Below are 27,290 nucleotides of genomic sequence, written 5' to 3' on the forward strand. Positions count from 1 at the left end.
ATGAAATATTGCTGTTGTTGTTATGTGTATTTTCTTCCCTTCTCTTCCTCCCATAGGATCCCAGCACCATGAAAAAACAATATTACAATCGCTCAAAGATCTAAAAATATGTCTCTGAAATATAAAACCATAACCAATAGCCAAGCAAATGTGTGCATGGGCTAAATTTATCCCAGCAGTAATCGAATGGACTTCCACCCAAGATTGTTGGCTTCATCTAATAAAAGTGATCCATGTGATGCACAACTAAAATGAGTGGAATGAGGCTCTAGATTTTTCTAGATTCGTCATGTGCTCTGTGGTGCTCATCCAGGCACTACTGGGCCTGCTGGAAACACCTTCTGGAAATCAAGGGCATTTGGGAGTGATGTGCGTCCTCATCTAGGTCCAATAGTTGCTGCTTGTGAAGACCAGGAACTGGGAGCTTGAGCAAAGAGAGCTTTAATAATACATTAAGTATTACAAATTTAAGAAATAAATAATATCAAAATTGACTGTTGGGAGCTTCCAATGCTGATTTTAAAAAACCATCTGTTTCCTCAGGCTTTCGCTAGCAGCCAGCCACCACCACTGGATCTTTCTGCCCTGAATTTCTCTAATATCCGTGAAATTTTGTTGTCGTTTTTCTGTTTAAAATTGTTTTAATGTATATTTTATCTCTGGAAGCTGCTTTCAATATTTCTTTCCAATAGCAGGCAATATAATGGCACTGTTAAATAAATATTGAAAACCGCTAAGAGCTCCTGAGGTAGGGGTAGGGAACCTCAGACCTGAGGGCCAAATGTGGCCTTCCAATCCTCTGTATCTGGCCCTGGGACTCTCCCCAGGCCACAAAACCCTCACCGGCCCAGGCACCTCACAGACTCAGCTTTAGTCACTCTGTGAGTGTTTTTGCCTGACTAGAAGGTGCCTTCAGTTCTAATAATGCCACTTGATTGCCAGAGAGAGCTGTGTGGACGGGTGTAGAAATGAGCCTTATTGTACAAAGGTAGAATTCACATTCGTTATTTGGCCCACTTTTGCCTCTGGTGGTGCATGTGTTTGCCTCTGGCCCTGCCCACCCCTGGTATGTGGCCCCAAGAAAGTTGTCCAGAGAGGAAAGTGGCCCTTTGGCTGAATAAGATCATAAGATCCCATCCTAAACCATCAACAGAGTGGAGGTTCCCAGCACCGTTTCCACATTCCAGTATAAATCACTCCTCAAAGCTAACAGCCCACACCACTTACTCAGTACCATAGCCCATACCCCTCCTGCATTATATCTTTCTAACTATTATCATTTATTATTTCTCTCCCTTTCTTTCTTTCTTTCTTTCTTTCTTTCTTACTTACTTTCTTTCTCTCTCTCTCTCTCTCTCTCTCTCTCACACACACACACACACTTGTCATTTTCTCTGTCTCTTTAAAATTAAATATCACCCTGGCTCTGCCCATGCGGGCAAAGTAACGCTGAAAGGAAAGTCTGCAGCTGAGAGGGGATTCGAGCTGCCTCGCTGGGAATCAATGAGGCATAGAAGGCTCTGTCTAGTGCCTGAAATGCTGAAAGGAACCGGGGCGAATCAGTAGCGGCTGAAAACGTATTCAAGAGAGAAGAAAAGGCCCGTCGCAGAAGCCGCACACAGCCAAAGCAGAGCGAGAAAAACCATGTGCCGTATTTTAATATATCGCCTTTCTATCTCTCCCCAGAGTTCTGAGTGTGGGGGGGAACAATTTTGGGGAGGCCATGAATAATACTGAGAGGACTTAATGTATGGCAGGGCTCACCAGGGAATAGATTAATCGAATACGTTTATCAATTCATTGAAGACATATCGAGTAACAATACACATTCTTCCTCTTCTGGGTAAACGCAACCAAACTCAATGTACTCCTAAGAGGCTTCCAATGGCCAGTGTCTGTGCTGGTTACCTGCAGACCAGGGGTGAAAGATTTTTGGCCCTCCATGTGTGTTGTTGGACTACAACTCACATCCACCGCAGCCAGTATGGGCACTGATGGGAGTTGTAGTCCAGCAGCATTGGGGAAGTGGTTGCCACAGGTTCTCCATCCCTGCTATAGGCATTCAGGGTGCTGGTTTTAATCCATAAAGCCCTCAGAATCGTAGACTCATAGAATCATAGAACTGTAGAGTTGGAAGGGATCCCAAGGATCATCTAATCCAACCCCCTGCGATGCAGGAATCTCCACTAAAGCTTCCAAGACAGATTACCATTCCGATTTCTGCTTAAAAACCTCCAAGGAAGGAGAATCCACCACCTCTTGAGAGAATCTGTTCCACTGTCCAACAGCTCTTACCACCAGAAAAGTCTTCCTGATGTTTATTTGGAATCTTCTTTCTTGGAACTTGGATCCATTGGTTCGAGTCCTAACCTCCAGAGCAGGAGGAAACAAGGTTTTGACCCAACATATTCTTCAATTTATGGCCAATCATAATTTCTAAGACCTACCAAGAATTTACAGTCCAAGGCACATCTCTTCCCTTACAGACCCACCAAGGTTCAAAAATGAGCACCTTCCAGAAGCAATAATTACATTTCATTTGTGTTAGCTACTGGCAGCTGGAACTGAGGTGGTAGCGGGCAAAGGTCTTAGCAGAGTTATCTGGTTTACATGGTTTTAACTGGTATCTTAGCCATTGTTTCTAAAACTTATTGTTGCTTCCCACCCACAGCCAAACCAGACACTTAAAAAGCACAAATATTTGCCAGCTGGGCTTCATGACAAAGCACACACCTTGAAGACAAAAATTCCCAAGCTCAATCCATAGTATCCCTGATTAAAATGGTAGAAGGGTGTGGCTCAGTGGAAGAGCATCTCCTTTGAATACAAAAGGTTCCAAAGTCAATCCCAGCTGTGAATTTCCCCTGTGAAACTCTGGAGAGCCATTGCTAGTCAATTCAGTTAGGACAATATTGATGTACCAACGGTCTGACTCAGCACCAGGCAGCTTCATACACAACACTGTTCAGAAAGCAGGCAGGATTATTTGAACAGCAAGTGTCAGTAGTGGTCATAAATTGCATTATGATGTCACAGTTCAGTAAGGGTCAGGCTACAGTTTGGGCAGAATAATGTGGCCTTGGCTGAGAAAAGGCCTATCTCTCTATACCCCACAACCCTAAAATTCCCCCATCTCTACTCACATTACCAACAAAAGGCTATTTGGGGGCCTGCCCACCTACTCAGATGTGCCCTTGCCAATCTGAACTACACAATCTATGGCAACATCATTCACTCTCCACAAGGTGAACCCATGACAGCATGTTCCTTTATATGCACTCCTGCACCACAAACAAACAACCCCAGAATTACTAGATGTTCCAATCCTGCTGCACTGACTGCATTTCACCCTGCCCCATGGCATTACAGGTAGGTCTACCCCACTCACCACCTCCAAACGCCAACACACCCTGCAGCCCCATTCTTCACCGCCGACCCTTCTCAATCCACCCTAGAGACTTGAAGTATGATCACAAATGAAGTTAGGGAAAAGTAATCTGATTTACCAGCCATGAAGCGCTCATGGTTGACATAGCCTTCCTTGCCACCACATGGCCTTGGTGTAAACGGCAACAGCTATTTATGTGGTTATTATGGGGATTTATTTGTTTTTCATTCAGGGTTAATTAGGGGGCTTTCGAAAAGGAAGGGCTGACAGTGCTGTCTGGAAATGGTTATAGAGCAGCAAAAGGCCAGCACAGCTTGCCCACGTGTAGCAAGCTTGCAGTTCATTTTAACAGCGCCTGCCATTCTACTGAGGGAGAGCTCCACGTAGGGCAACCTCAAGACGTGTTGCTAACTGAGGGAAAAGACAAAATGGTGTCTCTTTCCATTCCATATACAGAAGCTGACTGGACTGGCAGGCGAGTCTTAGGCCCCATCTGCACTATAAAGCTGCCGCCTACCACTCTGAACAATCATGGCTTCCCCCAAAGAATCTTGGGAAGTGTAGTTTGCTAAGGGTGCTGTAACGTGATAGGAGACCCCCTATTCCCCTGACAGAACTATAATTCCCACACTACCCTGGAAAGAGGGGTTATTAAACTACTGTGGGAACTGTAGCTCTGTCAGTGTGAATAGGGATCTCTTTGCAACCTTAACAAACTACAGTTCCCAGGACTCTTTGGGGAAAACCATGACTGTTTAAAGTGATAGGATACAGCTTCAAATGTATGGTACCTCAGTTCAAAACTGTCAGTGGGACAGCATCCTCCACATGTGAGGGTTGCAGCCTAGCTTAGCGGGGCCGGGCAGGCTGTGTCCTCCAGCACCTTGCTGTCCCTCCCAGCCTCTCTGCATCTTCTGCCTAAGGCAGCCATCTAATGTTGACACTGGCCCTGGTTCCATGGTTCTGCCACAGGCCATCTATATTGCCTCTGATGTTCCATTCCTATGCCTACCATTGCTCTAGGGATGAGAGAGAAATTCAATTCAGTTCACCTTTGAATGTGAACTTACCTAATTCGCACTTTCTGAAACAAGGTGCAAACTGAAGCAAAGGCATCTTCCAAAAGTTGCACTTCTCTTAGCCAAACACTGTGTACAAAAGTGTCTATGCTAGGGTAAAGTGTTCATATGTTTGTGAAAACAACATTTTTTAAAAAAATATTGGGGCAGATTGTTTTTTGTTTTAAATGTGCTTATTAGGCGAAATTGCATACCAAAATGTGTATACTAGGATAAATTTGCACTAAGACGCTGATAAATGAGGTGGAAATCTAGAGAACCAAACTTAAGACAGAAAAAAGAGAAACTGAGTGAAATAGAAATTGACAGATCTGCCCATCCCTACTTTGCTCTCTGCAGCACATTTAGAATCGACAACTTCCATTGTCAATGGGTGCTTCCAGATGTGGAAATTTTGCAGCACCCAGCCACTGCTATTCAGTGTTAAGCTGGAAGGAGAATAGCAGCCCTGCTTCCAGACTTCTGGAATCCAAATAATATATCAGAAAGTGTTAAATACTTCCTTCTCCCCTCACTACACTGCTAATTATTATTGCTTCCTCTCCCTCACTGCAGGGAGGGATGGGATAAAACTGATATAAAGGTTATGTTCTCTGGAAAGGGAAGGGTTAAAGTAATAGTGTTAACTCCTAGAGTTGGAGCACAGAGAAGGAAAATTATAAAGACCATAACCGGGGGGGGGGTGTTAATTATTTGGGGGAGGAGCTGGATCACCTGAGGTCGGTGGGAGGCATGAAACAGAAGCTGAACAGGGAAAACATAGACATTTCTGCTCATTACATGACATCATGCAGATGTCCATTAAAAGGTGAGTGAACACCTTGTGGCTATTTCACAACAAGGGCACTATGTAGAGGCAGCCATGGGGGTCTTGTTTCCTGACCTATAGGATGATGACCAAGGCCTGAAGGAGACACTATAGCAGCACAAAGCAGATATCAGGTTCCAGGTACCAGAGGAAGGATCTGCAAGACACAAAAGATCGCCCACAAAAGGCAGGTATTGCTTTGACAATGGCCTGAGCAAAACTGGCACGCCTATGGAGTGGCCAAGCCTTAGCTACAAGGCAGCAAATTTTAAAGGGACCCACTCTAGCAAAACAGGGCTCAGCAGCTCAGTGGTAACATGTCAATGAACTCTGTCCCACAAACATTCATATGGTAATAAGAGAGAAGGCCGTCCGTGATTTGCTGGTTTGGATCAATACTGTCTCAGACATTTTTACTGCAATGCAGCCTGACAAATTGTCTTCTATCTCCTGTCTGACATCATCTAACCAACTATCTCTCACTGCCCCATCTATGCCACTGTATCTGACCCGACCCATTTAACTGTTCTGTACCCACTTTAGACAAACTCCTTAGCTCATGAACACTGCTCAGCCCCACTGATACATTGGTGGTGCAGCTGCTGAGTTTGCCGGCAATCAGATGAATATTGTAGATTTAACTGACCCCCATTATTCTTGTCCAGTGAATGGGCTCCTGATGGGTATTTCCATTTTTCTTCTACTTATGCCACTCGTATCTGTTCTGTAGCCCAGGCTCAACAATTCACATCTAGCCCATTTTTCACTAACTGGGCGTTCTCAATAAGGTAGAAGACATGAATACACTCTGAAACTCTGTGCAGCAAGTATTGTCTGTCTCCAGTTGCTAAGAACAGCAGACTCCCACAGCTGCATCTTACAAGCTACACTCCCAAGAGCTATCCCTGTATTAGATGTTAAAACAAAGCAGGTTAAACTATGGGCACTCCAGATTTTGTTGGGCTCTATCTCCCATCAGTCCTGGCTGCTAGTCATCTTCTTCTTCATCATCATCTTCTTCTTCTTCATCTTCTTCTTCTTCTTCTTCTTCTTCTTCTTCTTCTTCTTCTTCTTCTTCTGTTCTTTGGCAATCACTTGTAGCCGAGTAAGATTGTCTTCCATAAACATGGTTTTAACAGATTCAGGTGAATAGCCGTGCTGATAATAACAAGATGAAATTATAACTAACAGGATGAAAGATGAAAAAATCTTTTTTAATAATTCCAGTGGCACCATAGAGATCAACTAAATATAAGCTTTCAAGGTATGAGCTTTCGTGTGTAATACACACTTCGTCAGATACTCTGAAGCAGAGGTCGCTTCAACCTTATAACTGTTGATGACTGTTATGGCAGTTGGTTCCACAGGGAAGGGCAAGGGATTTTTAAAGGGATAGATGACCAAAATTAGCTTTAGTATGTATAATGGGACATGAATCCAATATATCTATTCAGACCAGGTCTCTCCATAGTTTTTAGTTTGGTAATGAGTTGTAATTCAGCAACTTCTCTTTCAAGTGTATTTCTAAAATTCTTTTGTAATAAGACAGCCACTGGCAGAGGAAGAGGGGGGCGGGGGAGTGACCGCCCCCAGCACTATGATCCCGGTGGGGTGCCATTGTGGCCCTCCCCCCACTGTGCTGGGCGCCACGCCCCCAGGACATGCGCCACGGCCCTGTGGGCAGCATGCCACGCCCCCAGTACGCGCATCAAGCCCCCAGGATGTGCGCCACACCCCTACAGGCGGCACACCATGCCCCCGGGACAGGAGGCACATCCCCCAGGACACGCACCAGTCATGCCCCTGTCTGCTCTCCGCCACTAAAGACAGTCACTCTAAGATCCTGCACACAATGTCCTGGGAGATTGAAGTGTTCTCCTATTGGTTTCTCTGTTTTATTATTCCTGGTGTCAGATTTATGCCCTTTGGCATAAAGTTTGCCCTGTTTGTCCAATACAGTATAGAGAGCTGAAGGGCACTGTTGGCATTTGATAGCATATACAGTGGTACCTCGGGTTACATGCGCTTCAGGTTACATACGCTTCAGGTTACACACTCCGCTAACCCAGAAATAGTGCTTCAGGTTAAGAACTTTGCTTCAGGATAAGAAGTGAAATCGGGCTCCGGCGGCGCAGCAGCAGCAGGAGGCCCCATTAGATAAGTGGTGCTTCAGGTTAAGAACAGTTTCAGGTTAAGTACGGACCTCTGGAACGAATTAAGTACTTAACCCGAGGTACCACTGTATAATGTTGGAAGATGAACAATTTAATAGGCCTGAAATTGTATGTTTGATGTAATTGGGGCCAATAACGATGCTGTTCAGGTGCATGTGGCAGCAAAGTTGGCATCTAGATTTATTGCAGGCTCTTGCGCCAGTGCCCATGTTAGGTCTGGTTGTTGTATTATTGTGTGTGAGGAGCTGTTTAAGACTGGGTGGCTTTCTATAGGCAATGAAAGGTTTTCCTTCCAGAGCTTTGGAAAAAGAGCTGTCCTTAATCCAAGAGATGTTGCAAATCTCTGATGATGCGTTGAACTGTTTTAACTTGAGAGCTGTATGTGATTACTAGTGGTGTTCTATTGTTTTCTCTTTTGGGTCTATCTTGCAGCAAGGTTTTAACATTGAGTCCATAAGTGACTGTGGAGGCCACTTCTGGATCCATACATCCTTCCACAGTGGGGACATTGGCTTCTGATCACAGTGTGGATTTGTCAAGCATGCCTTCCTCTTAGCATGTTTCTCCTTTGCGTCCTGAGTTCGAGTGTCTTCAAAGCCCATGCCACCTTTGGTAAAGGCTGTTCTCCAATTGGAGCACTCACAGGCAAGTGTTTCCCAATTTTTGGTGTTTATACTACATTTTTTAAAATTTGCCTTGAGACAGTCTTTAAAACTCTTTTGTTGACCACCAGCATTACGCTTTCCATTTTTAAGTTTGGAATAGAGTAGTTGCTTTGGTAGACGATAATCAGGCATCTGCACAACATGACCAGTCCAACGAAGCTGATGTTGAAGAATCACTGCTTCAACACTGGTGATCTTTGCTTCTTCCAGTACATTGGTATTAGTTCACCTGTCTTCCCAAGTGATGTGTAAAAAATTTTGGAGACACTGTTGATGCAATCTTTCAAGGAGTCAGAGATGGTGTTTATAAGAGGTCCATGTTTCACAAGCATACAGTAAGGTTAGTAGTACAATAGCTTTGTAAACAAGCATTTTGGTTTCCTTGTGAATGTCCCGGTTCTCAAATACTCTGCATTTCAATCGGGAGAAAGCCGCACTCACAGAGCTTAGGCGATGCTGGATTTCGGCAGCAATGTCGGCCCTTGTGGAAAGATAACTGCCCAGCTAGGAGAAGTGATTGACATTTTCCAACGTTACACCATTGAGTTGGATTTATGGCGCTGCAGAGGGGTTATTTTTGTACTTGTTGGTGCAGCACTTTGGTTTTTTGGATGTTGAGCGATAGGCCAAGCTTGGCCTATGGTCAGGGATGGTTAGGTATTCAGCAACACCTAAAGAATCACAGATTAACCACCTCTGTGTTATAAAGTGTGATGCACGTTTACAGCAGGGGCAGGTATAACTCCCTGCTAGCAATGGTGCACTCAATAACCAACAGAGGTCTGTGACAATCACATTATGCTGCACATAGCACACAGCAATCTCAACAGTAACAGCTGTGAGAGCTAGGGGGAAGAATCTGCATTTTCGCAGTGACAAAATACTCCAGTTTCAGCACTGCAAAAATGTGATATTTCTGCAACAGAAGCACTACGTTGAGAAAACAATGCCTGTATCCTTAGCAACAAGCGGAGGTGCATTTATTACCAGAAAGCAGCAACAAACCACTGTTTAGTGCTTTCAGTTCACTGTACTACCCAAAATTAGACAAATTCATAGAAGGCAAGTCTATCAATGGCTACTAGCCATGATGGCTATGTGCTATCTCCCCAATCAGAGGCATTTTGCATCTGAATACAAGTGGCTGGGAATTGCGAGTGGCTGCTGCACGCTTGTTCAGCTAGCAGGTTTTCCTTTTTTATATATGTACATTTTTATTGGTTTTTTTTAACATATCATTTCCAACAGTCATATAACTTCTTATACAATGTTTTAGACTTCCATCAACACCTCTGATGATTTTTCATTCTTTATCACTTATTCTGCATTTCTTAATTTCTCTATTACTCTTAATTGTCATTAACTAATAATTCTCCTCATAGTCTTTCTTGCAATATTTCAGATAATCCTCCTTACAAAACTTCTTGCAGTCCTACTAGCGTAATCTGTTCATTACAATTACTTTTCAAATAGTTCGTATATTTACTCCAGCCTTCTAAGAATCTCTGATCCCGCAGGTTTCAAATCCTTCCTGTTAATTTATCTAGTTCTGCATAGTCCATCAATTTCATTCTCCATTCTTCTTTCGTCGGTAATTCTTCTTGCTTCCATTTTTGTGCAATAATATTCTTGCTGTTGTCATTGCGTATAAAAACAACTTACAATCCTGTGTATTAATATCATTTCCTACAATGCCAAGTAAAAATGTTTCTGGTTTCTTAATAAATGTATATTTCAACATCTTTTTCATCTCATTATACATCATTTCCCAGAAGTTTTTCACTTTTTTACATTCCCACCACATGTGATAAAAGTCCCTTCCTTTTCTTTACATTTCCAACATTTGTTACTTGTTTTATACATTTTAGCTAATTTCACAAGTGTAATATACCACCTATAAATCATTTTCATCACATTTTCTTTCAAAGCATTGCATGCAGTAATTTTTAATCCTTCTTTCCACAGTTTTCCACAGTCTTTTAACCGTATATTATATCCAAAATCTTTGGCCCAGAGTGGCCGACTTTACCTCCTCATTTTTCAAATGCCATTCAAGCAGCAATTAATACATTTTAGACAAAATTTTATACTTATTATTCAATACCTCTATTTCAAATTTTGATTTATTATCATCAAATCCTTTTTCTCTCAAATCCTGTTTAAACATTTCATTGACTTGGCGATAGTCCAGCCAGTCATTCACATATCCTTTAACCTCTTCATAAGATTTCATTTTCCATTTACTTCCTTTTGTATTAATTTTTCATACGTAACCCAATTTTTACTCATATTTATCTTTTTCACACTCATCACTTCTAATGGAGACAGCCACTGCAGTGTTTTATGTTCTAATAGGTTTTTATACCTATGATGGGATAATGAGCTGCTTGTGCGTAAAAGCTTGATCCCTCTGGGGTTTGGCTGGTCACCCAAACCTAGGCACTAACGGAGCCTCCCAAAGCATGACTCCGTCAGTCGCTGGTAGAATCCGACAGTGGGCGTCTACGGAACTTACTCCAACATAAAAGTTGTTTGACGGACATGCGCCTCCTGGACTCTCTGCGTGACAGCTTCCGGCGAGGGGTGGGGGTTGCTAAAGGGGGTCTTGTTACCTCCTCACTGTTCTCACTAGAAGTATCCCAGAGCCTCTCCCCCGATTCCCTTTCCGCTGGAACTCCTGCTCCCCCCCTACTGGTTCCTTCTTCTGCTGTAGAGTCTCTCCTATTCTCCTGGAGCCTCTCCACCACCTGTCCCTCCGATGGCAGTTCCCTGACATCCACCTCCCCCCCAGGGCCCCCTTCACACACCCCGCCTCCTCTCCCACTGGCGGTGAGGGCGGAAAGCCCCGGAAGGAACTCTCCTCGTCGTCCGAGGATTCAAACACTTCTAACCACGGCGTACCGTCTCTCTCCTTGTCTTCCTCTTCTTCGTCGGAGTCGGCTTCCTCACCCACCCCTGACTCTGGGAACCCTTCAAACTCCCCTTCCTCATCGGTGGTCCCAAAGTGTTCCCTTCTAAATCGTGCCACGGGTTGCGGTTTTTTTTGGGAAACGCTGATGAAATGTTTCTATTAAAACCTCGTCCTTGACTAACTCTGCTGGTACCCAAGTGTTTTCCGACTCAACTTCCCCCTCCCATTCTACCAGATATTCCACCTGATTCCCCTTCCACCTGGAATCAATGATTCCTGCCACGTTCATGTCGCGTTCTCTCTCTTCTATCACGGGCGTTTGGGTGACCTCTCTCTCACGCTCCCCCCACTCACGTCCCTCTCGGTACGGCGACAGTAATGACCTGTGAAATACTGGGTGCAATTTCATGTGACTGGGCAGTCTGAGTTTGAATGTTACTGGGTTGACCTGCTGTATGACCTCAAAGGGTCCCAATCTTTTGGGTCTCAATTTCTTACTCCCTCCCTTGAACGGTAGTCCTTGGGTGGATAGCCACACCCGGTTTCCCACCCTTATAGTTTCACCTTCCCTCCTATTTCTGTCTGCTTGTTTCTTATATTCTTCCTTGGCTTTCTCTAAGTTAAGTTGAAGCTGACGGTGGATCGCTTCCATCTCTTCAAAAAAGTGTTCCGCCACTGGCACGCTCCACCTCTCCCCTCCTTCTCATGGAAATGCCCGGGGATGACACCCATAATTTGCCAGAAAAGGACTCATCCCTGTGGACATGTTCTCCGCGTTGTTGTAGGCAAATTCTGCCAGAGGTAACTTATCTACCCAATCATTTTCTCTGTCTTTTACATAACACCTCAGGTATTGTTGTAAAATCCCGTTTGCCCTTTCCGCTTGCCCATTTGTTTCTGGGTGCCGGGCAGTTGAGAAATTGAGTTCCACGTGCAGTAAGCTCATAAGTTTCCTCCAGAACCTGGAAGTAAACTGTTTTCCTCTGTCGCTGACCACCCTCAAGGGGGCGCCATGCAACCTGAAAATATGCTCTACAAATAACTTGGCGGTTTCCTCCGCGGTGACCGCATGGGAACAGGCTATAAAATGACACATCTTAGTTAATAGATCTACCACCACCATGACAGCTGTTTTGCCCTTGGATTTTGGCAGGTCCGTCATAAAATCTATGGATACTGCCTCCCATGGCCTTTCTGGTGTGGGTAAGGGTTGTAATAGCCCCGCTGGCGCCACCCTCTCCCCTTTCGCTCGCTGGCACCTGTTGCAACCCCTGACATATTCCCGTACGTCCTCCCTCACCTTGGGCCACCAAAACTCTCTGGTAACCAACCACATGGTTTTGTGCTGTTCAAAATGCCCCGCTGTGGGGCTGTCATGCAACTGCTTGAGTACTCTGCCCCTCAGTTCCCCATCTGGTATGTACAGTGTCCCTTTGTAATACAACGCCCCGTTCTTTTCTTCAAACCCCCCTGTGTTCTCCTCTGTCCTCCTGAGTTCTCTGAATTTCTCTTGGGCGTATTCATCGTTCTCAGTACCCTCTATCAGTTCCCTCTGCCCCACCAATGCCGCCCCACACACCCAGCGGTCTTCAGGGATTACATGCCTTGCCTCAGGCGCTCCCTCCCCCTCTAAGTACTCAGGTTTCCTGGAGAGAGCGTCCGCCCTCACGTTCTCGGAGCCTGGCACGTAACGAATCTCAAAGTGGAATTTGGAGAACTCCTGGGCCCATCTCACTTGTCTCTGGTTCAGCACTCGTGCTGTTCTCCAGTATTCCAGATTTTTGTGGTCAGTTCGGACTTGAACCTTGTGCTGCACCCCAATCAGCAAGTGGCGCCATCTCCGGAATGCTTCATGAATGGCGAGCAGTTCTCGGTCGTATACTGTGTAGTTCCTCTCGGATTTGTTCAACTTCCGTGAGAAGAACGCACACGGTCTCCATTCGGACGTATCTTTTCCCGGCTGGAGAAGCACGGCCCCCACCGCTCGGTCTGACGCGTCAGTCTCCACCCTCATTGGTTGTTGTAGATCTACGTGCAAAAGTTGCTCTTCCGACGCAAACGCCTGCTTTAAGTGTTCGAACGCCCGCTGCGCTTCTTCCGTCCAAACAAATTTTTTCTTGCTGCTAAGACAATCCGTGATGGGCGCTGTTAAATGGGCAAAGTTTTTGATGAACTTCCTATAGAAGTTTCCGAAGCCCAGGAATCTTTGCACGTCCTTCTTGGTCTTTGGTGTTTTCCATTCCAGTACCGCTTGAACCTTGCTGGGATCCATGGCCAATCCCTTGTCAGACAACCGGTACCCCAGGAATTCCACCTCCCTGGTATGAAACTGACACTTCTCCAGTTTCACCCACAGCCGATTTTCTCACAGTTTGCTCAGTACTTCTCTTACATCTCGCACATGCTGCTCCTCATTCTCTGAGTATACCAGGACGTCATCTAAGAACGCTACGCAGTTCTTGTAGAGCAATGGCCCCAGGACGTGATTCATGAACGATTGAAAACAGGCCGAGCCCGCCTGTAGACCGAAGGGCATAACGAGGTACTCAAAGGCCCCCAAGGGGGTGAACATAGTGGTTTTCCACTCATCCCCCTTTCTCACACGTATCAAGTTATATGCCCCTCTAAGGTCCAGCTTGGTAAAAATTTTCCCTTTTCTCACACGTGTCAGAATGTCATCAATTCTAGGCATAGGGAACGTCACTGGTTCTGACACTGCATTTAGGCCCCTGAAATCACACACAAGCCTGGGTTTACCCGTGTGTTTTTTGTCCACAAAGAACACTGGGCTGCCCCCCACCGCTCGTGACTCTCTGATGAAACCTCGCTTGAGGTTCTTGTCAATGAACTCCCTTAACTCCTGCATCTCACTGTCTGACATTGCATACAGCTTGCCCACTGGCAATTGTGCTCCTGGGAGTAAGTTAATTTGACAGTCAAAGGGTCTGTGCGGGGGCAGTTTATCTGCTTCCTTTTCGCTAAAGACGTCAATCAAGTCAGCGTATTGTGGTGGCACCTTCCCCTTGTCCATCACTTCCATCCCTGCTAGAGTGGCCCTGGCCCCTGCCTGAGCCTCTCCCTCCTTGCAGTGTTCTAGGCAATGTGCCGATCCAAAGGAAACCACTCTCTGATGCCAGCCTACTAGCGGATCGTGTAGTGCCAGCCAGCTCATTCCCAAAATAATAGGAGCTCCTCCCAAGGTGGCTACGTTAAACGCTATCAGTTCTGTGTGTCTTGCCATCCTCATTATCATTGGCACAGTCTGTTGGCTCACTTCTCCTCCCAACAGTTCCCTCCCATCAATCGTGGTAACCTGCAAAGGCTTACTTAATGGGATAGTCTGTATCTGGTGTTCAGCTGCAAACTCCTTACTCATGAAATTACAGGAACTACCTGAATCCAATAGCGCTTTTATCTTTAGTGGGTGTCCGTTTGCCAGTTCCAGCAACACCTCTATCACAAGCGCTGGTCTTGGGGGTTCCGGCGTGGGCACATTCACTACTCCCTGGCCTGGCTGCTGCGCCCTGATGTTGGCAGCCAGGCGTTGGCTTTTACTTGCTCCTTGATTTCTTCTTCCTCCTTTCCCCCAACAGTTCCCGCCATCCCTTGCCATTCCTTCCTTTGCGGACAGACTCTGGCAAAGTGACCTGGCTGTTGGCAGAGATAACATCTCTTGGCGCTCTTTCCCTCCTTCTTCCGCCCCTCACTGGTGTTTGAAACTGCGCGCGCGCGCGCTGTTCCAAGTTCCATCGGCTCTGCTGGCGGGAAAGGCTGCTCCGGAATCTCCGGAATGCGGAAGTCCTTCCAACGTTCCCCCTTTCCTTCCTGCTTTTCCAAAGCTCTGGCTTCCTGGCGCGCTCCTATGGACAGCGCAGATTTAGTCAGATGGTCCATAGACTCCGCCCTAGGCGCCCGGGAAAGTTCATCTTTCACTGACGGAGAGAGCCCTTCTTCAAACAGCATTTGAATAGGTTCTCTCGCAAGGTCCCACCCCAGTCTATGAATCAGCATGGTGAACTCAGTCCAGTACTCACGTACAGATCGGCTCCCCTGTTTACACGCCATTAACTGCCTGCGCACCACCCCTTGCTCAATCTCGCTGGAAAACATCAAGTCCATGGCGCGAAAAAATTTCCTTGTGTCCTTTAAGATTTCATTATTGGCTGCCATCAGGGGCCTAATCCAGTCCCTCGCCCCTCCCTCTAGATGGCCAATCACGTACGCCACTCTAGAGTTCTCATCGGGGAAGTCATCAAACAGTAGATTGAGAGCATATTGCATCTCTGTCCTAAAGGCTTGATAGTTCCTGGCATCCCCCCCAAATTTCTGCACCAATCCAGGCACCTTTCTGGCAAGTGGGGTGGTTTTTCCCTTATCCGCATCTTGAGCCCTCCTCTCCTCAAGCCTCGCCGTTTGCAGCGCGAGCTAGACCTCCAACGCCCTGTACCTTTCTTCCAGGCTTGGACCTGCTCCAGCTCCAGCTCCTCCGGTTCCGGCTGGTTCGCTCATGATGCCCTCTGCTTGCACAAGCTGCTTTCAGAGACTGTCGGATTGCTATGATGGGATAATGAGCTGCTTGTGCGTAAAAGCTTGATCCCTCTGGGGTTTGGCTGGTCACCCAAACCTAGGCACTAACGGAGCCTCCCAAAGCATGACTCCGTCAGTCGCTGGTAGAATCCGACAGTGGGCGTCTACGGAACTTACTCCAACATAAAAGTTGTTTGACGGACATGCGCCTCCTGGACTCTCTGCGTGACAGCTTCCGGCGAGGGGTGGGGGTTGCTAAAGGGAGTCTTGTTACCTCCTCACTGTTCTCACTAGAAGTATCCCAGAGCCTCTCCCCCGATTCCCTTTCCGCTGGAACTCCTGCTCTACCCCTACTGGTTCCTTCTTCTGCTGTAGAGTCTCTCCTATTCTCCTGGAGCCTCTCCACCACCTGTCCCTCCGATGGCAGTTCCCTGACAATACCTGTCCCATGTTTCAAATAGAGATCGTCGGAATATATGGTTTCCAACTCCTTTATGGACTTTTGTCTTATTAAACCATAAATATGCAGGGCGAAGCCCCCTCTTTCTTTAACATCTGTTAATAACTTATATTGGATTCTTGGTTTCTTCCCCTGCCCAGCTATCAGGCTTCCCAAAGGCATCTGGTTACACACTGTGCTCTCGTCCACACTTCCTTTTCTGCCATGTTTCTAGGTGCAAGTCCGGGCTTTCCAGATCAGCATCCAAGCAGGTCTTTTTTTGGTCCCAGCACTTTCCTCAGGAAAGCCCACTTTTTACTGCTGAAATGCAGCAAGTGGCCAAACTGCTCAGGCACGCACCTGGAAAGACCAGACCTGTGCCTCAAAAGCATGGAGTAGTGTGGATGAGCCCTGTGGGATGCTGGACTAGACAGGCCATTGGTCTGATTCAGCAGGGCTATACTTATGTTCTTATTGCTTGTGCTTGGCAGACAAGTCAACACATGCCTATTGTCACACATACCCCTTTGCCCAGGTCCTCCAAGATCACTTGCTCGATCTCCTGCCTGCTGCTCTGAGGGGCTTGGCTGTGCAGCACCTTGAGTGTGCGAGTGTATTCCTCAGGCAAGAGATAGTCGAGAGCCCCCAGGTGCTGCCCCACTTTGATGAAGGTGCCCCGGTTGGCACAACACAGGTCTCGGAGACGTTCTGCAGAGCGCAGATGCACCTGAAGAGGGGGAGAAAGAGAGGGAGGGAGTTGAAAGACTCAGAAACATCCAAAACTTTGACTGAATCCCTTTCTTCCAACCATACGCTACCTATCTTGTCTTCCCAGGCTGCCATTTTGCTTGTTCTGGGTGTGTGTTACCATAAGGCTCCCTGTGTTTACCATTAGAACAGGACGCATCTTTGGGGAAAACAGACACTGTTTTCTCCAGGATGCCCCTATAATTGCAGACCAGGGCTTGATGTGGGCCAGTACCTACATGCGTATGCAGACTGCAGGCATTAGAAGTTCTAAATGACCACATCTAGTCTCCTCAATAAGCACCATGCAGACAGTGCTTTAAGGTAGGGTGGGGAACCTCAAGTCCAGGGTCTGAATGCAGCTCTCTGGGCCTATCTGTCCCTTGAGACTTCCCCAGGCCACACACCCTCCCCTCTCAGTGGCCTTGCTTCAACCCTCCCCGAAATGTTTTTGCCTTACTGGAATGCGTCCTTGAACCCTGATTGGGGACAGAGAGGGGTTGTGAGTGTGTGTAGAAACTAGCCTACTGTACAAAGGAAAAAGAATTGACTTGGGATAGTTCAGTCAGTAGAGCATGAGGCTCTTAATCTCAAGGTCGTGGCTTCAAGCCCCATGTTGGGCAAAAGATTCCTTGGACTAGAAGACCCTCGTAGTCTCTTCCAACTCTACAATTCTATGATGCCCCTATTTGCTCCACCTACTTTTGACTCTGACTCCACCCACCACCGTCATGTGGTCCCCAGAAGGGCATGTGGACCTCAGGTTGAAGAAAGTTGTGTACCCCCACCTCAAAGAGGTACACAAACATGCAGGCAATATATTTGGATTCCAGTCCCTTGAAAGCCTGGTGCTCACCACTTCCTTACACTGGGCTGCTGGAAGCAGAAGCTGCCATTCCACCTGCCTCTGCAAACCCCCTTGCAGCGGTTGGGCAACGGTGTGCAAAAAGGCAGCTTTCAGCTCTAGACTCAAAAATAATACTCTTGCAAGGAGCAGGAAGCTTCTGCCATGGAAATGTGTGGTCACGAGTACAGTAGCTCTATGCAGCGTGCCTTACATTGCTTGATGTGGTTGCTTCGAGTGACAGAGATATCAAGAGAGAGAGAAAGCTTGGAATGGATTGGAAATGAAAGGGTGCAGACAGGGCGGGGGGAGTGAAGGGGGGGGAGAGAGGGATGGAGCCAGAGCAGCTGGGCAGTTTGTCACAGTACAGGGAGTTCAGCCCATTACAGGGAAACAGCTTTTATGCAGCTTGGATAATTGTCCTCGACACTGTCTCCAACAGAGGAGAAAGCGGAGGGAAGGGGGATCAGCAGCAAAAGCAGGGAGGGGCTATCTATAGCTGTCCGGAATTAACTTGCATTTCAGAGAAAGGAAGGGCAGGCTGGACACACTTGAGGGGGAAAATGCCACTTCAACCCACATATTGCTCGTGGTGAGAAAGCAGCAGCAACAACAACAAAATTTCAGGAACTGTACAGAATGTCAGGGCTACTGGGAACACCCACCCACACTCCACACACAAAGCAAACACACAATTAGGCCCGCATGGGAGCGCACCAGATTGAGCCAAGGGAGCAAAAGAGACATCTGACCCCAATGTTGATTCACCTCCTAAAATGTAAGTTCAAAATCTTTTTTAACTGCCAGTTACTAGCAAGTGATTGCCTTGCAGCCAAAGTGTCACTGCAAAGGAAGCATGGTTCTCCCATATGGCGATTCTGCCTCAATCCAGAGATGAGGAAGTTCATGCGAGCAAGTCCCACTGGGATTCCTGCGGATTTATAACACTGGTCACCAACATGGAAATAGGTACTGGAAGAGCATTTTCCCTCCTTTAAATGTTCGGGTTGAAAAACAAGCCATAGAACAGATGGCAGCCATGTCAACAAAAGACGTTGTAAGGCCAGGTACTCCAGCCAAATAAGGAAAAAAAGATTTTGAACGCCATTTGCAGTTCATTGTGTATACTTGACGTGGTAATTAACAATCCCTGGCCATGACGCTGCAAAATACAATTCAAGCTACTAGCTTTTTTCCAACCTGTCCAGCAAGTAATACAATAAATAACTTGAGGGGGAAAGTTTGTTTCTTGCCATTTCCAAAGCATTTACTGAACAGATAATATTTAATGCTACTTAACAAACATCCTGCACATTATTCACTGATTGCATTATGTAATTTGTTGTTGTTGTTATCATGACTGAATTAAAGAGAGACTAAAGGTCAAGCTCAACTAGATGCCATTCACACAATTATCTGTTTCACACATGGCTTTTAAAACAGTAGAGAGTGGTCAGAGCAGGGGCCCCAATCCAGACTGAAACCCTGGCAGGGTGAGGATGGAAGAGCTCTAACCTTTCTGCCCCTCGTGGTGGTCCCAATTTAAATCAAGGCCTGCTTCACCTCTTCTTTGCAATGGAGGGAATTTATATTATGTACAGTGGAGAGCAAAGGTTTAAAGTCGCCTTATCGACTATCACCCCTACCAGATTCCCAAATGGACCACCATACCTCATTTTTTTTAAGGCATTAATGTAATTTCTAATTGTGTGTATGACATCTTGTCTACTTCAACCCTAAGGCTGTGTTCTAACTAGAGTTTCCTTGTACAACTTATGCATTGGTGTAGTCCTAAACTAGAAATACAGAGAATGGTATTTCAAGAGTGACGTAAATTAAGGAACCCTCAATGAATCTTCTAAGAAAAACAGGATAAAGGTGGCAATTGGCATAGGAATTTCTAGCTGTTTTCGACTGTGCCAACTCTGCTGATCCTACTGATTCCCAGCCTGTAGGTTATAGAAGGAACATTCAGCAATGAGATTAACACAGTTCTATCCTACATAGCATGCAAGTGTCCAGCGCACTGAAATGACATTCAAACAATTCATTCTGAAAATGCCCTGGAAGTTGCTCCTATTGCTCAAGTTACTTCTAGCTTCTGTAATGAATCATATTAACGAAAAGGCAGGGGAAAAAACCAGCCATGCCTTGTTTAGAGAAACCAATATGAAGGGATGATAGCCTTAAAATATCCGAAAGGATGGGGATAAAGAAGATGAACTGTTCACTCCAGCAACTTAAAAAATATAATAGAGTTTAAGCTGCAAGAGCACAGAACTGCCTAGGGTAAATTGACCAATTAAAATGTAACAAGTCATCAGATTGGGATGGATCTGAAATAACACAATCTAAGATGCCAAGGGACTCAGACTAGGGACTCTGGCAGTAGAGTTAAAACACCATCAAGGGCAGCTCACAGTCTGATATGCTTGATCTCTGCTGAGCAGCAAAACCACCTAGATAATGGACACAGAGGACGCTACTGTTCATCAGCCCAGTCAAACCAAGTGGTAGTAATAATAATAATAATAATAATAATAATTTCTTATTTATACCCTGCCCATCTGGCTGGGTTTCCCTAGAATACAGTCATACCTCGGGTTGCGAACGCTGCGGGTTGCGAACGCTGCGGGTTGTGCATTTTCGGGTTACGGACACGCCAAACCTGGAAGTACTGGAACGGGTTACATCCGGGTTTCGGCGCTCACGCATGCGCAGAAACATCAAATCATGTCACACGCGTGCGCAGACGTGGCACTGCGGGTTGCGAACGCGCCTCCCACACAGATCATGTTCGCAACCCGAGGTTCCACTGTATTAAAAATCTGATAAAACATCAAACGTTAAAAACTTCCCTAAACAGAACAAAAAAAATTCCTTCCAGTAGCACCTTAAAGACCAACTAAGTTAGTTCTTGGTATGAGCTTTTGTGTGCATGCACACTTCTTCAGTACGTATCTGAAGGTATCTGAAGAAGTGTGCATGCACACAAAAGCTCATACCAAGAACTAACTTAGTTGGTCTTTAAGGTGCTACTGGAAGGAATTTTTTTTGTTTTGACTATGGCAGACCAACACGGCTACCTATCTGTAACTTCCCTAAACAGGGCTGCCTTCAGATGTCTTCTAAAAGTCAGATAGTTGTTTATTTCCTTGACATCTGATGGGAGGGTGTTCCACAGGGTGGGCACCACCACCGAGTAGGCCCTCTGCCTGGTTCCCTCGAACCTCACTTCTCACAGAGAGGAAACTGCTAGAAGACCCTCGGAACTGGACCTCAGTGTCTGGGCTGAACAATGGAGGTGGAGACGCTCCTTCAGGTATACTGGACTGAGGCCATTTAGGGCTTTGAATTGTGCTTGGAAATGTACTGTGAGCCAATGTAGGTCTTTCAGGACCAGTGTTATATGGTCTCGGCGGCCACTTCCAGTCACCAGTCTATTGAACACTGTATTTCTGTCCACAAAGTCACACTGTAAGTTGATGGTTGATCTGTTGTTGAACCTAGGTCTCCTGACCCTGAACTGTTTTATGCTTTACTTTGGTTTCCTCTTTTCCCTTTTCTTTTTTTTTCCTCCTTTAGCTACAGAACCATCCCAGGGCTCTCAGTTACTTCAGCAGCAAATAAACAAGCAGAAACAATAATTAATGACAGAGCTATAAATCACCTCACTGAATATGATACGTGACAAACCAGCATGGCTTTTGCCAAAGGAAAGGGAAAAACCATTTCCTCTCCAATTTATTAGTTTGTGAACATTCTAGCAAAGAACAGAGACAGTGAGAAAAGAGAAGATTTTTTAAGTAGAATATTTTCAAGTGGACTTTGGTAAAATCCCCTACACACAGTTAGAAAATAATCAATGCATGAGATGCAAAAATATGGCCAATGATCAGACACTGCCTAAACTTTTCCAGTACAGTGGAACCTTGGTTGTCGAACGTAATCTGTTCCGGAAGACCATTTGATTTCTGAAACATTTGACAACCCAGGCGCGAAGAGAGAATCTCAATTTCAATGGTGAAAATCGAAAAACATGCAGGGGAAGCCGTTCAGCTTCCAAGGCATGTTCAAAAACGGAAGCATTTACTTCCAGGTTTTTGGCATTTGGGTTCTGAAACATTCATCAACGGAGACATTTGAGAACCAAGCTTCCACTGTACTTGACTTCCAAGTTGAATTCCACTCAAATGCCCAATAGTTATTACTAGAACTGGAGTGAATTGAGATGTCATCAGCATGATGAAAAAGAAATAGAAAGAACTCTGCTTATCACCCCAAGGATGATAAATTATTGGGGGGCCCAGGTAAGACCTGCCCCACATAATCAATCATATGACGCAGTGCACACACACCATTTGAATGGCAATGCCCATCAACTTTGGGGGGCCCCAGCTCCCTCAAATATTTTACTGGGGGGCAAAGACCCCTCAGCCCCTAGAGGTTGGCTCCTATGCCCCACACACTAAAAAGGGCCTGGAACTGAGGTCTTATGAGGAAGGAGGTGCCATTACTCCTTTCATGTATAGACTGGGCAGGGCCTGAAATGTCTGAATTGATTCCTGATGCTGTAAAACAGAGGAGTTGAGGTGGGCTGCCTGGGTCTGCTGGGTGGTCTTGAGGGACCGATTGGATTTCTGAGCTGGATGAGCAACAGAGGATTAATGGGATTTCATTGTGCCAGCTCGGCTTGTAGGCATGGCCAGGTTCACCTTAACAATGTCACACCCAACCATCTGCCAATGCACTAGATTCAGATCAGAAAGCAGATGTGGAACTTCTAGGGGGTAACAAGATTTCTGAAGCCATATTGCATTTTATTCTGGCACTGTGAGCCCTTATGAAAGGCACCAGATAGCACCAATGATATAATGCCAGTTGCTTTATTAAAATTGGAGTGACACTGAGAAATGAGAAGCCTACACTAGCGTCAAAACCCAACATATTGGAAAACATTTGTCATGCCCTGACTGACACAATATAGCGGCGGAATAAAATAAGTAGTGATGATTGAACTATCATTACTATTAATTGTCTGATATAGCTTGTTTTAATTTAAAAAAATTATTTTGCAAACATAACCCTGTTTATTCTTGCATCAAACCTGTAGGCCTTTTACTTTCCCATTTTACTTGTGAGGGTGAGAGACAGTGAGGTGCCCAGGTCTGTCCCTGTTAAGATCTATGAGAAAGGCCCTGCAACATTCTGATATATGCTATGCTGTAACAGGAGAGCCTTCTCAGTGGTGACACCTCAATTATGAAGTTCCCTCCCCTCTGAGATATGACTGCTATCACAAGAAATACCATCAGTGTCGTCACCTAAATTGATGGTATATTTGCAGTCACTTCTGGCTATCCTACCTCGAGGAAAAGCAATAGAAAACAGGCCAGGCATAAAGGTTAGCAAAGGATGAGATACTGAAACAAGCTGGGCTATTTTATTTAGAAAAACAAGAGGAACCATACAGCACTCATACAAGTACAGTCGGACCTCAGAAACTGAATGGAATCTGTTCCCGAAGTCCATTCGACTTCCAAAACATTTTGAAACCAAGGCACGGCTTCCAACTGGCTGCAGGAAGCTCCTGCAGCCAATTGGAAGCCAGGGAACCTCTGTCAGCCATTCGGGTTCCAAAGAACGTTCACAAACTGGAACTCTCACTTTTGGGTTTGTGGCGTTCGGGAGCCAAAACATTCAAGTCGCAAGACATTCGACTTCCAAGGTACAATTGTATTTGAACCAGAGTCCCACATGTCCAAAGCCAGCCCTGCACTTCACTAGATCTCCAACCGCATTTAGCCCAGGGGATTTTCTTGACTTTCACTCTTAATACAAGTTGACCTTTTCATTGAATGAAATTCACAAAAGCCAATTTCATTGTAAGCATTTCTGCACAGAGCACTGCGAACCTGCCCGAGTCACCATGCCCTGGCAAATCTTTTTCTGTGAAGGGTGGAGTAGAAATCAATCAGTCAAAATCAGTCAATCAATCAAATAGTGGCACAGATAAGCGTGCTTAGAAGGATGCAGAAATGTGGTTTATAAGAACAGCAAACGTGTCTGTAGTCAGCATAAACCAGTCTCTCCTTAAAAGGGAGATGTAACCAATCCCAGCTCGCCCAGGGGGTATACCTATCTGATACATCTGCTTGCAAAAATATGTTTGCCACATTCAAACTTGATGTGTTTTAGCTTAGAAGTTGTGGCAAGATGTGCCAGTCTTGGGGGTTTGCCAGACCCACTTTAAACTAGCTCTAAGTTCAAGATATGAACTTGAACCTATGCCAGGGATGAGGAATCGGTGGCCCTCCAGCTATTGCTGGACTCCCAGGGATGATATGAGTTATAGTTCTTTTAGTGTGGCAGCTCCCACTCTTTGGAACTCCCTGCCTATTGGCATCATGCACATGCCTTTACTTTGTGCTTTTCAGTGGCTGCTAAAAACATTTATGTTAAGATAAACCTACCCAGATAAGTAGAATGTTTACATGTGTTTTGATCTCTGTAGCTTATTGCAAATTTTCATCATTTTTGGATGTTTTAAATAACTGATTTTAACTGAGATTGCTGGTGATTTTAGTGTTTTATTCCTCTTGTAAACCGTTTCAATGGATTTATTTTTTTTACAATCAAGTGGCATATCAAATAAACTCTACATCATCATCATCATCATCACTATCATTTTATTTGTATGTCGCCTTTCCACAGTTAAAACAACGCTCAAGGCAGCTTACAATATGTAAAGATTTACATAGTTACAAACATAGCGGAGTAGTCATAAAAATAAATAAAACACAACGAAAACTACATAACCAAACTGAACAGTTTCCACATAAAAATAAAGATACAAAAAATTAATATCTGCAACAGCAAAAACTCCCGACAAAACTTCCTCCCAAATACCCCAGTCCTTGTTGGGCAGTGGCAGCTGTAGCAGCAGTTCTTATGAAGCCTGTCAGGCCCTGCCCTGGGCCAGGTAGAGAGAGTCAGGCTCCCAGCAGGCCAGACTACAGCATAAGCCAGGGGTCCTCAAACTTTTTCAGCAGGGGGCCGGTCCATTGTCCCTCAGACCTTGTGGGGGGCCGGACTATATTGGGAGGGGTGAAAGGCAGAGGAGGGACAATGAGCGGCACACGAAAGGGTTCCAGAGAGGGGCTACTTTAAATGGTGGCAGCTTGAGAGGGGCGCTCAGCCAACCATGGCTCCTGTGTCTTATGAGCAGCAGGGGCTGGTGGCAGCAGCAGAACGATGAGCGGTGCACAAAAGGGCTCTGGAGAGGGGCTGGCATCAACAAAGCCCAGCCCCCTTCCTCCTCTAGGCAGGGCAGAGAGAAGCCAGGAGGAGGGAGGGAGGGAGAAGGCGCCGGCAGTGGCAGCGTGTGAGGGAGAGGGAGGGAGCGGGAAAGAACGCGCACGCTGGCGGTCCACGCGGCGATTCCCAGACCGTCCCAGAAGGCAATTGGGCCTGATCAGGCCCTCGGGCCTTAGTTTGCCGACCCATGGCATAAGCCTATCCATGTCTACTCAGAAATAAGTCTCATCAAGTTCCATGGGGCTTACTTCCAGGTCCATGTGAATAGGACTGCAGCCTTAGTGTATGGGAACACTGAGAAAAGTCTAAGCACCCTCTCTTCACAACTGTACTTCCTCCCTCTATTCAACTAATGCTCTGCTACGGCTTTATCCAACCTGATATTCACCAAATTCTCTTGAACCACCTACCATATCCAGGCAGGAGCAGCAGTTGCAGCCCCCACAGCCAAACAGCCCTTAGCCTGCATGACTGGCATGTCACAGTTCATCTCAGCCGACCACAAGGATTGGCAGAATTGCCCGCCAAAATTTAAATTCAACATGGCCCTAGTGGGGGGGGGTTGCTTTGGCGATGGACGTGGCAGGGATGTTCTTCTGTCATGCCCGTTGCCAGGGCATAAAGCCGGCTGCGCTGTGACGTACCTGGTCAGTCGTCCCACCTGGTATACTGTGGCTCCGCCTGGAGGTAAGTGGACAGTGCACTTATATGGCCTTGTTATGGGATTACTCAGGGCCAGGGAGGAATTTGCTTGCAGACAAATGGGGTTTTTGCCTTCCTCATAGCAACTGTCACAACTTTGGCATTCTTCAGTCAAATGCTAAGGGGTGAGTGCATGCCCCACCCCCAGATTCTGGATCAAAATTAAGGGTAGACCAGTAAGTCTCTGTCCAAAAGCTTACGGGCACCCCAAATGGCAATCTGGTATGATCACCCTATGACGTGATCTGCATCATGTGGGGATCCTTAATCCCAGAATCAACCCTGACGGAATTCAAGTAGGTAGCCATGTTGGTTTGCCGTAGTCAAAATAAATTAAAACAATTCCTTAAAAATATAGTTAAAAAGACTCTTTTTAAAAACCTAAAAACTCCCTTAAGACTTCCTTAAGAATCAAGTCTTCAAAAAAGTTATATGATCTAAGAAAGTCTTTAAAAGAATCCTTCCAAAAGAATTTAAAAAATATAATGTAGCACCTTAGAGACCAACAGAGTAGTTTTAGGTATAAGCTTTCATGTGCATGCACACGGAATTATCAGCCAACAGTGGGGTTGACTGATTCAGGATAGATACCCAATGCCTATGCCAAAACCAACTTACATCTGTAATCTCTAATTACTGTAATTACTGCTGTTTTATATATTGTTGTTTTAGAAACACCATTGTACCCTCCCTGGAGACAAAATTGAATTAGGATAGGCTATACAAATTTTAATTAAATAAAATGATGGCACCCATTCACAGTTTCATTTTTCTTTCCCCTCTCTCACAATCAGCAAAATACTTTGAGCTGACTTCAGCTGTAGGGTTGAACAAGGGGTAGTGTAGAAAACAAATAAAAAATAATACAAATAATACATATTAGACTACGACTGCAGCAGTTAATCAATTAATTGGTTATATTAACTAATTAAAGACCACACGTCCTCATCTCCATATGTGCAGTGATGCACACATATACCTGAACAGATGTTGGTATCATTAACCTTAAGAGTCATGCCTGAATGTGCAGTTTATTAAATAGATATGGGCAGTACATGGGCAGTATTAAAATTGGAGTGGCAATTACCGGTATTTGGTCAAATCTACAAGTGCTTGGAGTGGGGCTGGATTCTTTCTGCCCTGCAGCCCTCAGCAACACCCCCATCCCCCCCCCCAAAAAAAACAGATCCAGGGGAGTTGGGGAACACTACAGGAAAGGTGTAGGCAGTGCTGTTTTTCTAGAAAAAGAGGTGCTGAAACTCACCATGAATGCCTCCCTTGTTCTTTTAAAATGGCAATGGTGCCCAACTGAGAGGTGCCAGAACTGAGTTTCGGTGAGTTCTGGCTGGAAAAAACGGCCCTGGGAGGGAAAGTCAGCAAAAACTGTTTCTCCTCCTCTTCCATCCAGATCTAAAGCCCTTCTGAAACTACCAGGGCACCAACAGAATTCCATTTTCTTTGAGTCAAAGTTCTGGAACAACACTCACAATGGCAGGGGAATTGCACTTCCATGGCAGCCGTTACCCTCAATTCAACAGACAACAGATTATTCTTTAATACAAAGCAGTCACCAACAAGGCACTGGCAAGCTCCAGAATGCCCACCTGTGCCTCCTATGGTACTTGCAAAAGTTCTTAGTAAATAACCTTCTGTATCCATTCTGCATGAGAGACTGTTCACGCTTCCTGC

At 45.6% G+C, this 27,290-nt stretch overlaps 1 protein-coding gene and 1 long non-coding RNA gene across 6 annotated transcripts in view; one reads left to right on the forward strand and one right to left on the reverse strand.

Moving 5' to 3' along the window:
- The window catches only part of ADCK1 (aarF domain containing kinase 1), a 110,657-nt gene that overhangs the window by 52,657 nt on the left and 30,710 nt on the right, over positions 1-27,290 (reverse strand). For 4 of the 5 annotated variants that reach the window (XM_083735225.1, XM_083735221.1, XM_083735222.1 and 1 more), the window contains one exon: positions 16,515-16,718. In XM_083735225.1, the coding sequence (XP_083591351.1) occupies positions 16,515-16,718 (204 nt within the window). Of the gene's footprint in view, positions 1-16,514; positions 16,719-26,865; positions 27,070-27,290 lie in introns of those variants that run through there. The other variant, XM_083735223.1, reaches the window with a different exon arrangement.
- LOC310844918 lies at positions 1,309-18,848 on the forward strand. The gene is made up of 2 exons (XR_014564382.1): positions 1,309-3,369; positions 18,415-18,848. It is a non-coding gene; the product is annotated as an uncharacterized lncRNA (long non-coding RNA).

Source organism: Podarcis gaigeae, assembly GCF_964106915.1.
Source record: "Podarcis gaigeae genome assembly, chromosome: 1".
NCBI classification, from domain to species: domain Eukaryota; kingdom Metazoa; phylum Chordata; class Lepidosauria; order Squamata; family Lacertidae; genus Podarcis; species Podarcis gaigeae.